Source organism: Cnephaeus nilssonii, assembly GCF_951640355.1.
Source record: "Cnephaeus nilssonii genome assembly, chromosome: 8".
Classification (NCBI taxonomy): domain Eukaryota; kingdom Metazoa; phylum Chordata; class Mammalia; order Chiroptera; family Vespertilionidae; genus Cnephaeus; species Cnephaeus nilssonii.
The window spans coordinates 9,733,830-9,748,234 of NC_137079.1; the positions used below are offsets into that span (position 1 = coordinate 9,733,830).

Consider the following 14,405-nt stretch of genomic DNA (forward strand, 5'->3'; position numbering starts at 1 on the left):
CCTTATAAAATAACTTCCTATTATCTTGAAAAATTTTTTATATGGGAGGTATTGATGCTATTTTTTCCTTAAATATTTGGAAGAATTAACCCTGGAAGTCATCAGGACTTGGAATTCTCTTTGAGAGAAGGATTTTGATTATAGATTTAAGTCTATAATGGATATAAACCTTTCCAGGTTTCCTATTTCTTCTTTGTCTGGTGATAACTAATATTCTTCAAGGAGTTTAAACATTTCATCTAAATTATCATACCAAATTAGTCATAGTATACTGGTTAAATTCTAACATCTGTAAGATCGGTAGTGATATGCCCATTTTTATTCTTTGAAAAACTTTTCCCTCCATTTGACTTCAAAAATTCTACATTCTCTTGATTTTTATTCTCCCTCACCAGTCATTTTTATTGTCTGCTTCGCTGCTTTATTTTTATATCCTATACCTCTAGATGTTAAAGAGGGTCAGAACTCTTTCCCTGCATCTTTGTACTCACTCTCTTGGTTATCTATCCATTTCAGTACCTAAATACCATCTCTCTGCTGAATTGTACTTCCAGTTTATACCCTTTCTCTAAACCCCAGGTGTAGATACCCCAATACCTCAACATCTCCACTTAGGCCTCCAATAGGCATCTCAAACATAACATGTCCGAGCCAAAGCCTTGAAGTCAATATTGATTCTTTAGTTACATTTCACATCAAATTCCACATCAAATCCCACTGACTTACCTTTCAAAACACATCCAAAGTCCTCTGACTTTGAGCTACATCACTGTCATATGACTGACACATTGTCTCGGGTCATATTGCATTACTCTGTCCTGAAAACTGTCCAGTTGCTTCCTATTTCAGATAACCTTCCCTTTCCAAGGTCAGAAAGGATCTTAACCACTCCACTCCTATCATCTACTGTTATTCACCCACTTGCTTATTCCATTCTATGCCCCAAAGGCCTCTTTGCTGTTCTTCAAACCCCTGGGTATGCTCCTATTTTAGGCCTCTGTGTGTTTTTTCCTGTGTCTAGTATTCTCTTTTTCATATCTACATGGCTTCTTATCTCATCTTCTTTGCATCTTTGCTCAAATATTACCTCTACAATAAAGCCTTCCCTTTCTAAAGTTGAAGCCCTATTTAGGTTTCTTCATACCATCTGACCTTATATTTTTATTGCTTTGGTTATTGAAAACAATTACAACAATAACATAGTATCCAAATGATTTATGATATTAAAAAACTGATTGCCTCCTCCACTAGACTCGAAGTTCTGTTAGGGCAAAGACTTCATCTTGTTCAGTCCAATGCTTAGAACAGAATCTTAATAAAAAGAAGGTGCTTGATAAACATTTAAGGAAATGATAAATCCATGATGATGATCACACAGAAATGTTATCTTCTGAAACAAATTTTAAATTGAATTTTTATCGAAGAGGTAAAACCCTGAAAAACATAGATGGATATATATTCTGAATTCACGAAAGAATGTTTGCTATCTGGTTAGACATATAAATGAGTGAATAACCTATGTATATGCAAAGTAAAGAGGTATTCACACAAATTATATAAAAATTGTGAATCTAATGAAGCTTTCATAAATGCAATAAATTTCTGAAAACTCTTTCAACACTTTATATTTTATTAAAAATTAAAGAATTTAAAATCCTGGACAATGATCTATGGTCATAAGAAAACAATGACAATAAAAATATCATACCCAAATGATTTATGATATTATAAAAATGTACTCTTAATTGGAATAGCAATTACATCCTAGTTCAGAATAACAATATGGATATTTCCTCTTATGTTATATTTTAAAAATTGAGCATGTTTTTATATTATTTTTCAATTTACATGTTTTTATATTATTTTTCAATTCCTTCATTCCTTCTTTGGTTTTGGATAAATTAACAGACATTTTATTAATGTAGTCTCTAACCTTTATTTAAAAATTAGAGGCCTGGTGCACAAAAATATGCATGGGTGAGGTCCCTCGGCCTGTCCCAAGATCTAGGCCTATCGGAGGGCCAGTAAAGGGGAGGCTCAGAAGGTAGGCTGGCCAGCCACCAGATCGGGCCTATGTAGGGGACCGCTGGAGGATGGCCAGCTGGCCCCACCCCTGATTAGGGTGGGGGATGCCAATCAAGGGCAGGGCTGGCAGGGGGGAGGGGCCACGGGAGGTTGAGGGGAGCGGATCAGGGCCCAGATCAGGCCTGTTGGCTGCCACAGTACACATCATTGCAACTGGTCGTTCCAATCATTTCGCTGTTCCTGTTGCTGGGCTTTTATATATATATAGATTGACCTCAGGAGTAATTCAGTTTGCCTTTTTCAATTTTTAACAAAAATTTTAAGATGATTCATTTATCAATGATTATTATGAAAACACTGTCCTATCTTTTACCTAACCAGTTCAAGAAGCACCCTCCTTGGTATAAAAATTACTTACTAGCCTCTAAATCTCAATTAACCTGTAAGTAGAACATTATCTTTAATACAGATATGAAAACATGTGCAGAGAGCAGGTTTTTTAAAGTCAGGGACAGAGCCAAGTCTTTTTGTTATGTCTAAACTGGTACTTTATCTTCCAATTGAAAATATTTAGAAGATATGGATCAAGATCATTGTACTTGGCTCCATGTTTTACAGTACTTTTATCAATATATGTAAATAATAGAATTTTTCAATTGTTGCACAACTCCAAAGCCAAATAAAATAAAGCTACTATTAAACCTTTTCAGTGGTTCTCTATGAAAAAATAATTCCTTTTGTATACTCTAATTTTAGTGTAGGATGCATATCAATCCTTTTTAAGAAGTCTGGGCTGATTAGGGAAGGACTTGGATGGTTCTTGGAACCAATATAAAATAGCTTGAATGGCCCAGGTAGGTAGAAATGGCCCAGTTAGCAGTAATTATGGACCAGAGAGCACCTAACTCCAGACCGCTTACATGTCTAGAAATTCCTCACGTATGATAACTGCAGAATTAGGACTGATACTCTATCTTGGAAGTTTTTATAGATAATATTTAGGGATAGTTAGAAAATTCTTCATGTAGGTTACTAAGCATTGAGAATATTACCTAAATTATAGAGCTGTGGCAATCAGAAGAGCCATAGACACAGTGATCATTCTCTGTGATCATGTTGACTCCCTAACATGTTCCATGACTATAGAAATTAAAGTGGAGAATGTAAAGGAGAACGTACCAATTGGAGGCAAAGCTCTGGATAACACTAATCCAAGTGCCAACACTCTTCTTAATTTCCAGACATTTATAAGTGGGCAACGATCTCTCTTCTTAGAGCCAGAAATATGTCTGAAAATAACCCATTATACAATCATAGGAATAGATAGATAGATAGATAGATAGATAGATAGATAGATAGATACATAGATAGATAGGTAGATAGATAGATATAAACTTCATTTTGGATTAATAAAAATTAAACCATTAAAATATAATTCTGATAGAAAAGAAGAATTACACAAGTTGAGGTCTGAAAAGATCAAAACGAGTTTAAAAATTTAAATCATGATAAAGGAAAACAACGGGGCAGAGAGGAAAAGAGAAATGACCGCAGAGCCTTGCCTCCAACTGGTTAAGCCTCGTTTACATTCTCTATTCCACTTTCCACATGAAAGTCAGATAGGGATCTGCTCAGAAGAAAAATAAAGCAGAGCAAGAAGACAGAGAGCAGAGGGAGCTGCTGCTTTAGACAGAGGGATCGGGAAGGCTCCATGCCCCGAGGTGACATCTGAGGAAGCTCAGGTGGTGAGGAGAAGGGGAAGATGCTGCTCGAAGCCTTCTGTCCAAGGGAGGAACACTTCAGTTGTGAACAATAACGATGAAACCACATGCAATATATTTTAATTATGTTTATATTCATAATTAAAATCAATCACTTGATTTTAAAAACCAATAAACTGGGGATACTTCTGAAAAGACCACCTGAACTTGAACATGAAAACTAGTAAAGCAAAATAGGCTTGGGAGACGTCACCACTGACGTTCCTCAAAGAGGTTCAAGACGAAACTGCCTTTTAAAAGGGAATGAGAAAGTCAGCACACTGACCAGCACAGCCCCATCTTACACTGGCACATGGGACCCAAGATGCCTCTGCTATTTTCTGAAGAAGGAAATAATATCTGTTTGTGATTAGGATTTGGATGGAATTAATCATGGAATGAGACACAAAAAACATGTCAAGACACAAAGTTACAAAATGGCATATTACTATATATATTAAGTAGTTTATGAATTCGTACACTAATTATGCATGTGTGTATAGTTGATAAAAGGAAGGATTATAAACTGAGGTTCCTCTGAGCAAAGCCTAAAGGATCCATATTGATGAGCTTGACTTGTATTGTGTTTACAAGGCAAAGTGTTCACAATTAAGTTGTTTATCTGTGTGCGTTTCTCTCCGACAGTCCAATATCACAGACTGCCGGGCCAACAGACACATAAGGTAATACTTGTTCTTCTGTTTTTCCAGTGACAAGTGGTCGTGGAGGCTCTGGGTGGCCCAGCAAAGGCTGCAATTCTGGGGCAGCAACATCAAGATGCCACTTGGAATCTCTTTCTTAAAGTCAAAGCTGTCCTCTGAAAAGACTTGGGTGGATACTGCGAACCTGAAACACCAACCAAAAGTAATTCTCATTGACATGTTAAAATTCCAGCTCTCAAAAGCATTGTTTTGTATAGTCCATGCAGATGATATTTTTTAAAAAGAGAAAAGGCATTTAATGTCACTTTTACACACCAGGAAACAGCCACGTGAAAAGCTGCCATCTGGGGTGGAGAAGAAGGAGAGGAGCTCATCCCCACCGAGCCTCGTGCTGGCCATGTGTCCTTCCAGGCAGGTGGGGTGCAGGGACCGTCTCCCCAGAGGTGGGTCCCAAGGCCCAGGCAGTTGAATAGGGCGCTCTGTCAGCCCCATAGGGGTAGAAGCAAAGTCACCTGACTTCCCACTGTTGGGGACACCCCATCAGCTCCTCCTCTCTTTTTTTTCCAGCCACAAAAACAATATGTTGGTAAGTTATTAGCTCCAGATGCTTTTTGACTTGGAAGCAAAGGTAAAAAAGCGGCCACATGTTTGCTTGTCAGAGAAAAAGAAAATAAATTCTTAGAAATAGAGAAACATCTCTCTGATGCACCCTCATTTCCTTCAACAGAAATGAAAAAGAGAATCGGACCGTCAGTAATAATTGTTGTCACAGGTTTCTGAAAGGAGCCTACACTGACTTAGATTTGGTGAAAAATCAGGAGTGCGCAGTTAAAGCAGATTCAGAGCCCAGTTCCGTCTCCTAAGCTCACTCTTGTGTGCCCAACAAACTAGCTGATATCCCCACTTAGCATGCTGTAGTCAACGTCTCCAAAACACTTCATCAAAATTCCTTGAGTTCCCTCTTTCAGCATCTCCCACAGAACCATACGTATCAGCCTTCACTCCTTTCTCTCTCACATACCACAGGCTGTTCCTCCCAATTCGGTGGCTCATGCCTCCTCCAGGAAGGTTCTCTGCCCCTTTGCCCACCTGCATATCCAGCCAGGTGGTCCTGCTCGCCACTCCCACAGCCCTTTCCATCTCCCCACTAGCCTGAATGTTCCTTCAGGCACAGAACAAAATGTCCTTGGTGTTTGAATCTCTGCCTTTAGCACAGAACTTGGCACAGAGTGAGCAGTTAGTACATTGTAATTTATTACTAAACAAACGTGGGTGTCTCATTCTGCATGACCAACTATGATTCTGTTAAAAGCAATACTTGCTAATGTAGCGTGGCTGTCTCTTAAAGAAAGAACTATTGTCACTGACCATGACAGCGAGCAACGCTAGGGAATGTATAAGAAAAAAAAAAAAAAAAGCATATGAAATGCTGAAGGGTATTCTCTAAGAAGAGGAAGAAGAAGAAAAAGGTAAAGATAAAATTATGAACAACAAAGAGACAACAAATACATATCTATCAACAAGTGAATCTAAAAATCAAATGAATAAAAAACCTGATGAACAGAACAAACTGGTGACTGTAATAGAATCAGGGACATGGAAAGGGAGCAGACAGACAATTCTCCCGGGAAGGAGTGGTGGGGGTTGCGGGAAGAGATTAGACAAAGAGCTTACACCTATGGATGAGGTCAGTGGGGGGCGGGGAGGAAGGCCTGGAGTGGGTTGGGAACCGGGTGGAGGGGAGCTATGAGGGGAAAAAAGAGGAACATCTGTAATAACCTGAACAATAAAGATTTAAAAAAAAAGGCAATGGAAAGGTACAGCAGCCTGGAGGGATTAAGCATTGGAGAAAAATCTCAAAGGGCTAAAGAATCTTTGACATCACTCTGCTACAGAACTACACAAGGGTGATGCAACAAACCTGTGTTGTTCCAATGCTTCAATTTTGCTAAATTTATTTTTAATTATAATATATGAAGTGTTTCCCTGAAAATAGCAATTATCCTTTACATGTCAGATGATCTGTAATACAAATGGTCATAATTTGTATTATGAACATTTACAGCAAACAATGTCTTTCTGGCCTCTAGCTAGGTCCTTTCCATAAATTTTCCAAATAATTATTTTATCAGCCAGCCTGTTATAAAAGAAGAAACTGAGGCCCAGAGAGAGATTGAGACAACCCAAAGATTGCTCGGTTGGTAGGGGGCAGAGCCAGGATGGGAACCAAGCATTTGAGCCCAGCCGGCGTGGCTCAGTGGTTGAGCATAGACCTATGAACCAGGAGGTCACGGTCTGATTACTGGTCAGGACATAGTCCCAGGTTGAGGGCTCGATCCCCAGTGTGGGGCATGATCTATGATTCTCTCTCTCATCATCGATGTTTCTATCTCTATCCTTCTCCCTTACTCTCTGAAATCAATAAAAAGATTTCAAAAAAAGAAAAATAAACCTTGATTCCAGGGTGGCACACCTCATGACAATGCCATGTGGCCTCCCTGAATAAAAATGCTGGTCATAACTGAAGCACGTGTGTGCCACAGGACAAGCACTACTTGGTTCCCTTAGGAGCCAGTGTCCACGTATTTAGACTCCAGTAACATTCTTTTCCAAATGTCATCTTGCCTATGGTGATTTGACCAGGTGCTTTATTTTTCATTACCCTTGACTGTTGTTTGAATGATTTCACAAATTCGATATTATCCTCTCATACATATAAGCAGTAGCAATGGTGTGTTAGTGATCAGAGGCAGTTAAAGATGAAAAAGTATTTTGCAACAATAAAAGTTCATTTTGATCAGTCTTTTGCATTTGAAAAAAAATGTTGGTCATAGTTTGAAAATTAAAACATCATTGGCTTGAATTCAGATGAGAAACTTTATTTTTCGAAGAGCACACTTATCTGTAAAACTCTACATAAATAATTAGAGTGTACTAGCATGTATTAATTTTATTAAGCATCTTTATCATTAGATCTTCAAAGAGAATCTAAGATTAGGGGTTCATTGAGGAGAAAAGCATGAAGCTCCACAGCTGAAGGAGACACTAATTTCCCAGAGGACTCACAAGGCAGCCTTTCCCCGCCCCCCACCCCCCTTTTTATTTATTCATTTTTCTGAGGGTGAGATCTTAAGTTGATTAACAAGCATTTGGGCATTTTCCTCTACACCTACAGCTTGCCTTTGCAGTTTTGCTCTTTATAGAGATTTCTGAGGTCTGGTTGTAGACCACAAACCCTTGGTATTTCCTCTGACGGGGTCCACCACAGTCCTACCCAGGTAGCAATCTTCAACTTCTTTTCCAAAAAGTACCATTTCACACGTTACATCATTTTATTTATACATGCAGAGCACTGACCTGTCAGCAAACCTTGACCTGCCCAGGTGTGACCAGCAAACGCCATCAGAGTCAATGAACCTTTCCGAGGGGTGTCTGACTGTCAGAAGAAAAAGAAAACGAGGGATGAGCTTTATTGTTTCAGATACTTTTTTCCTTGTTTGACATTTAGTCAAAAGTATATATTTTTTACATTCAATATTATTTTGTATAGATTTCAGGTGTACAGCATAGTGGTTAGATAATCGTATACTTTACAAAGTATTTCCCTGGTATTTCCAGGACCCACCTGGCACCATCAACAGATGTTACAATATTATTGACTGTATTCCCTATGCAGTACTTACAACCCCGTGACTATTCTGTAACTACCCATCTGTACTTCCCCATCCCCCCTCCACTCTAGCAACCATCAGTCTGTTCTCTGTAGCTATGGGCCTGTTTCTATTTTGTTTATTTATTTGGTTCTTTAGATTCCACATATAAGTGAAATGATATGGTACTTGTCTATCTCTGACTGCCTTATTTCATGCTGTCACCAATGGTAAAATTTCATTCTTTTTTATGACTAATATTCCATTGAATGTATGTATGTGTATGTGGCACAAATTCTTTATCCACTTGTCTATGGATGGGCACTTGGGCTGGATAGTTTTTTAAATATGTTTTTATTGTTTTTAGAGAGACAGGAAGGGAGAGGGAGACAAACATTGATCAGCTGCCTCTTGCACATCCCTTACTGGGGATTGAGCCCAGTCATGTGCCCTGACTTGGAATTGAACCAGTGACCTTTTGGTACATGGGACAAGACTCAATCATCTGGGTCACACCGGCCAGGCATGGGTTGGATATTTTAAAAAACCAAAGTATAGTTAACACAATGCAGTATACAGATCATGCATATGGAAATGTACACTCGAAACCTGTATGATCCTATTAGCCAATGTCACCCAAACACTCTAATTAAAGCAAAAATAAAAACAAAGTATGGTTAACAGAGAACCTACCCGGAACGTATGGGTTGTGCTGGGCCTTGAAAACTATTCCACAGTCAGAGATCTTTCTCGAAGAGGTGATCGTTCTACACTATCGGGTCCTGCACTTAGAACACGGCTTTGTGCATGCCTTCCTCTGCACTAAATGAGAGATAATGTTATTGTTTAAATAAAATTCAAACCTTAAAAAAAATCTATACATGCTTCACTCCTTTAGTCATTCATTTATTCACTTATTTGAAAACTTATTTATACGTTGTTAAACATAAGATCTATTAAGCATAAATATAAAAATATCTTAATTGTAGAATTGTGTTATTTAGCCTAATAAAATATTAATGTCCTAATTGGCAAATATGGGTAAAAAACCTTTCTACATCAAATTCTTTGTACTAAACTATAATAAAAATGTAGTATTGCAGTTGTGAAGCATCGGAATTTTTTTACGGTGATATTTGCCTTCTTTTGTGATTTCACGCTCAGCCTCAATATTCTAAGATTAAATACTGAAGCGTTGCCACTCCGACCTCCTGGGCATGGGTCCATGGCTCTGCTCAGGGAGGCACAGGGAATGCAGGAGAAAACATTGCCTCGGCGTTTGTTCTCTCTCTAAGCCTTATGTTGCCACAACCAGGGTGCTTCTGTGTTCTGTAAAATAGACACAAGCTACCTGTATCATAGCAAAGCGTGTGCTCATTATGAAATATGGTTATGCCTGTGACCGGCAGCATAGCTTTCCCAGACCTTTTCCAACTGCAGGGCTGAGCTGATCTTGGCTGAAGAAGGGATTGCCTTTACATTGCAGTAAACATAGAAAGTCAGCAGGAAAAATGAGAGCAGATAAAAATGGCAGGGGTATGTGACTGAGCTCCTCATTTATGCCAGTCATTATTTAACATCTTTACATTCACTGAATCCATGTAACAATTTTTTGAGGTAGCAATTATTATTGCCCTTTGATAGATCACAAAATTGAGGCTCAGAGAGATTCATTTATACCAAATCACAGAGAGACTGGGTGGCAGGATTCCAACACAGATCTGCCTGTCTCCTCACCTCACCTTCATGCTATTGTCTGCACACCATCCTGACCATCTGATATTTCCTGGACACCCAAGCTCCCTCATTTAGGTTAAGCCATGTTTTTATTTCACAAAATAGTGAATGAACCCTCCCAGCCCCTGGAAATTCTCACAAACCATTAACTTTCAGGGAGCAGATTATGGGGACATTTTATGTTAATGATTTCACTGCAAAGTTCCAAGATTATAAGCTGTTTGTTGTTGTTTGTTTGTTAAATGGTGCACTTTAATATAATGCAATCTGTCTTACAGAGACAGGGCGAGATCCAGGACCTGCCACCTTCTGCTCGGCGGGCTCGGGGCCGATGGGGGGTAACCTGCTCCGTGCGGTGTGGACGGGTGGGGAGGACATGAGGTCCAGGCCAGTTTGCCTGTGAACACAACAACACGGAACTGAGCATCCGGGAGTCAAGACAGGACAGACCTTACACAGCTCCTGATGTGAGCTCTTCATCATAGTCGGCTTTCCAAGAGAGAGGAGCCGAGTTCAGGAAGACAAATGTGGGAGGAGCCTGGCACCAGCTAGCTCTGTCACCTTCTCCCTGCTCAGCAATCGCGGTCAGCCTGTGTTGACCCAGTGACCAGCTATTCTAGCCACAGGGCAGAACAGAGAGGTAATGGAACATCTAGTTCTGACCCTTATGGAAATTACAAGTTATTGAAAACACATAAACAATTAGAGTACAATGCAATGCAATTTATATGACAACATGTTATGGCACATGGTTCTGAATATAAGCACTGTAGAAATTTAGGGAATAGAGTGATCAATAAAAGAACAAAATTAAACCTCGCTGACAGGGCTCGGTGGTCGAGCATCGACCTATGAACCAGGAGGTTATGGTTCGATTTCCAGTCAGAGCATATGCCCAGGTTGTGGGCTGGATCCCCAGTGTGGGGCATGCAGGAGGCAGCCTATCAATGATTATCTCTGATCACTGATGTTTCTATCTCTCTCTCCCTTTCCCTTCCTCTCTGAAATCAATAAAATATATATATTTTAAAAGAATGAAATTAATTATAAATGTGCAGGGGCTAGATTCAGAAAACAACAAAACTTCATGAATAGTCATAAAAATGGGGAGGCAAAATATGTTTCTTAATGGGCAAACTAAATATCGTAAAAATGTCAGTTATTCCTACATCTTCAACAAATTTAAAGCTCTGAAATCCAATGTGAAGCTTTTAAAAAAATTTTACAAGATGGTATTGGAGAATAAATTTTCATAAAAAGTAAAAGACTAATGATGATAGGAGGCTTTCCATATCAGATATTGACAGTGAAAAATAAATTGCCTGGCTCATGCACAAGACTACAGATGGCTATTCTAGAAACAGATTACAATTCATTGATTCATGAATAATAAAGTTGTGAAAATTAAAATGAGACCCTTTTTGACCTATCAAGTTTTGAAAGACACATACTACCCCAAGTTTTGCAGCTAAAGGAAAAAGATAGTCTCATGTATTGTCAGTGAGCCTATCAATTGGTAGAACCATTCTGGGACGAACTTTGAAAAAACGTTCAAGGGCCTTAAAAATATCCACAACCTTTGACCTGGTGTCTTTAGCTCTAGGACTGTATCACCAGGAAGCAATTTGAAGACATCTTATTTAGATTTACATAAAATTACACAGCACATTACAATAATGAACATATAGACAAAAAACTCAATAATAAAGAAATAATAAATTACACATACCCACATGAATATAGTCATTAAAGTTATGATTTTGAAAATATATAATAATATGGAAAATATGAATAATGTTAAGAAAGTATGTAAAAAGTACTACATTCTACCATAGTAAGATAATGTTAGTATTAGAAAAAAAAGACAAACATTGGTTTTTGATGGGACAAAAATAATCTTACTCTTTTAATGTGTAAATCACAGATATAAAAAAGGTACATGAACTGCACAGTATATTTTTGGAATATTAAAATTCCATAGGTTTGGGACAGTTGGAAATAGAGTATAAAAGGGCCCTTGAGCATGGCAATATTGGAAAACACATGTCTACAGAAAGGGAGGGGCCTGAAATAATAGGGAATGTACAGTTGGAAGTGTCCAAACTCACTTCAATAGGAAATAGGAAAGGTTTTGATATTGGAGCTCAGGCAGACTGGGAGGAAGAGGAGCGAACCAGTCACGTGCTCTTGGCCCGGGCGTGGGTGAGGAATGGGTCCCAGGCAGCCACAGTGAGAACGCAGGAGGGAGAAGGGTCCTGAAAGAATGAACAGGTCAGACCCACCTAAAGCTGGGAATTCCAGCTCCAAACTGTACAAGACACACTGACCTGTGAAAAAGCTGGAAGTGGCACTGTGAACCCATCTTAAAAGAGCCCAATTACTGGCTAAGCACTGGCCAGTGCTTCCACCTTCCACCTTTATTTTTTAAAATATGTTTTTATTGTTCTTAGAGATAGAGGAAGGGAGAGAGAGAGAGAGCTAGAAACATCGATGCATCAACAACGATCTGCTGCCTCCTGCATGCCTCCCCACTGGGGATCGGCCTGAAACAAGAGCATGTGCCCTGACTGGGAATCAAACCTGTGACCTCTTGGTATATGGGTCGATGCTCAACCACTGAGTCACAGTGGCCAGGCGCAGGGGGACCTTTAATAACTCCCTCCCTTGCTGCAGAAAGCCTGTGGCATGAAGGTCCAGGTAGTGTCCCCAAAGCGAGACAACACAATGGGGGTGCCAATAAGTTATAAATACAGCTAAGAACTGCTGTAAATACAGCTGAAACAAAATTCATGCCAAATACTCAAATATTAAATATTCAATTCATGTCAATATTCAAATGCATAAACAACTTTGAAAAGTGTCCACATAAGTTTGACAGAGGATGCCTTCTCTAGAAAAATCCATGAGCCCTAAGTGACAAGGGCCTCTGTCCTCTGTGACTTTGGTTTACCGTGAGAGAAGCAGGACTTACAGTCTTGTTCCCCTAAGCACCTCCTCACTGTCCACATTGGGGGTTTTCATTCTCTGTGAGTCCGAAGTGAGAGAAGGCAGCCTCCTGTGTATCGGTGTTTTCTTTCCAGGAGTCTGTGGTCGGCAGGAGTCTGAGATTCGTCCCAGACGGTGGCGGGTCGCAGAAAGGGCACTAGCCCCCACACTCAGTGATTTGTCCTCTTGTTCATTCTTGGGGAAGGGAAATCAAGTTAATTACTGGGATGCAAACTCTGTGAGAATAGGGAACATTTGCCCATGACCAAACACCATCGAGAACAGTGCCTGGCTCCTAAAAATACTCCTATTTGTTGAAAGGATAAACAAATTATCATTTCCAATTCTGTTCCAATTTCAATGAAGAATCATCAATAGAGAGAAAAGATCTAAGTTTCTCATTGTTTATGATCAAACATTATAGCCCATAAGATTATGAATTCACTGCTGCATTCCCTATTTCATTTTCTTTTTTTAATATATTTTTATTGATTTCAGAGAGGAAGGGAGATGGAGAGAGCGAGAGAGAAACATCAATGATGAGAGAGAATCATTGATCAACTGCCTTATGCACGTTCCCTACTGGGGATCCAGCCCATAACCCAGGCATGTGCCCTGACCGGGAATCGAACCGTCACCTCCTGGTTCATAGGTCGATGCTCAACCACTGAACCATGCTGTCTGGGCCCCTTTTTCTTATCTGCCCCAACCTAACAGTAATCCTTCTGTGGTCAATGTATGAATAGCGTGTTCTTATCCTCACACACTGGCTGTGTCCTGCCCTGAGTGTGATTCCCATTCTCTCATGCCCTCCACAGACCGGGTGTTCACGTGTGCGCAGCACAGGGAGGAGGCTGGTGGTTATTTCTCATATGTACTGTGTCCTGTCGGCAAAATGGGTCGGTCTCTGCTGAAGCGGTTTTGCTTGAATTGTCATCACACCATTCAAATCACTATAAAAATTGTTGGAGAAGCGATGGATCTGAGAAAAGTAAAAACAATAAAAATTTAAAAGCATCCATAGCCATTGCCATCAGGAACGCCTGCTAGGAATCCACAGGAAGCAACGGCACACTCAGACTGGCTAATTGGAGGAAAAGTCAATAAAGGGACTAGAGCAGGGGTCCTCAAACTTTTTAAACAGGGGGCCAGTTCACTGTCCCTCAGACGGTTGGAGGGCCGGACTATAGTTTAAAAAAAAAACTATGAACAAATTCCTATGCACACTGCACATATCTTATTTTGAAGTTAAAAAAAACAAAATGGCAAAAACACCCCCATGTGGCCCGCGGGCCGTAGTTTGAGGACGCCTGGACTAGAGTTTATAAAGAGGTGGGGAGCGCAATTAACAAGGAACAGCTTAATTCCCCAAGGCTTAGCCCAGTGGGGACACATGCCCACACTTGGGCCTGGACAAGGGTTGCTGCCTGGAGAAAGGCCACCAACACACCGTGACCTGGCAGCCGGGAGAAAAGCAACACCACACCTCCTTCTTCTCTAACCTCTGAGCTCCCACCCGGACAGCTGCTGGGCAGGACAGCCAGGGAAGGCAGCCTCCAGGGCAGCCCAGGGGGAGGCAGGTACGG

At 40.1% G+C, this 14,405-nt stretch overlaps 1 protein-coding gene across 1 annotated transcript in view; it reads right to left on the reverse strand.

Moving 5' to 3' along the window:
- Window positions 1-1,920: 1,920 nt before the first annotated feature.
- Window positions 1,921-14,405, reverse strand: part of LOC307104466 (protein FAM149A-like) — a gene marked incomplete at its 5' end in the record, with an annotated part of 41,825 nt that continues 29,340 nt past the window's right edge. Inside the window, 7 exon segments of the mRNA XM_079779362.1 lie at window positions 1,921-4,631; window positions 7,805-7,883; window positions 8,791-8,823; window positions 8,827-8,919; window positions 10,111-10,231; window positions 12,806-13,014; window positions 13,691-13,848. Coding sequence (XP_079635488.1) covers window positions 4,558-4,631; window positions 7,805-7,883; window positions 8,791-8,823; window positions 8,827-8,919; window positions 10,111-10,231; window positions 12,806-13,014; window positions 13,691-13,848 — 767 coding nt within the window. The 3' untranslated portion in view covers window positions 1,921-4,557.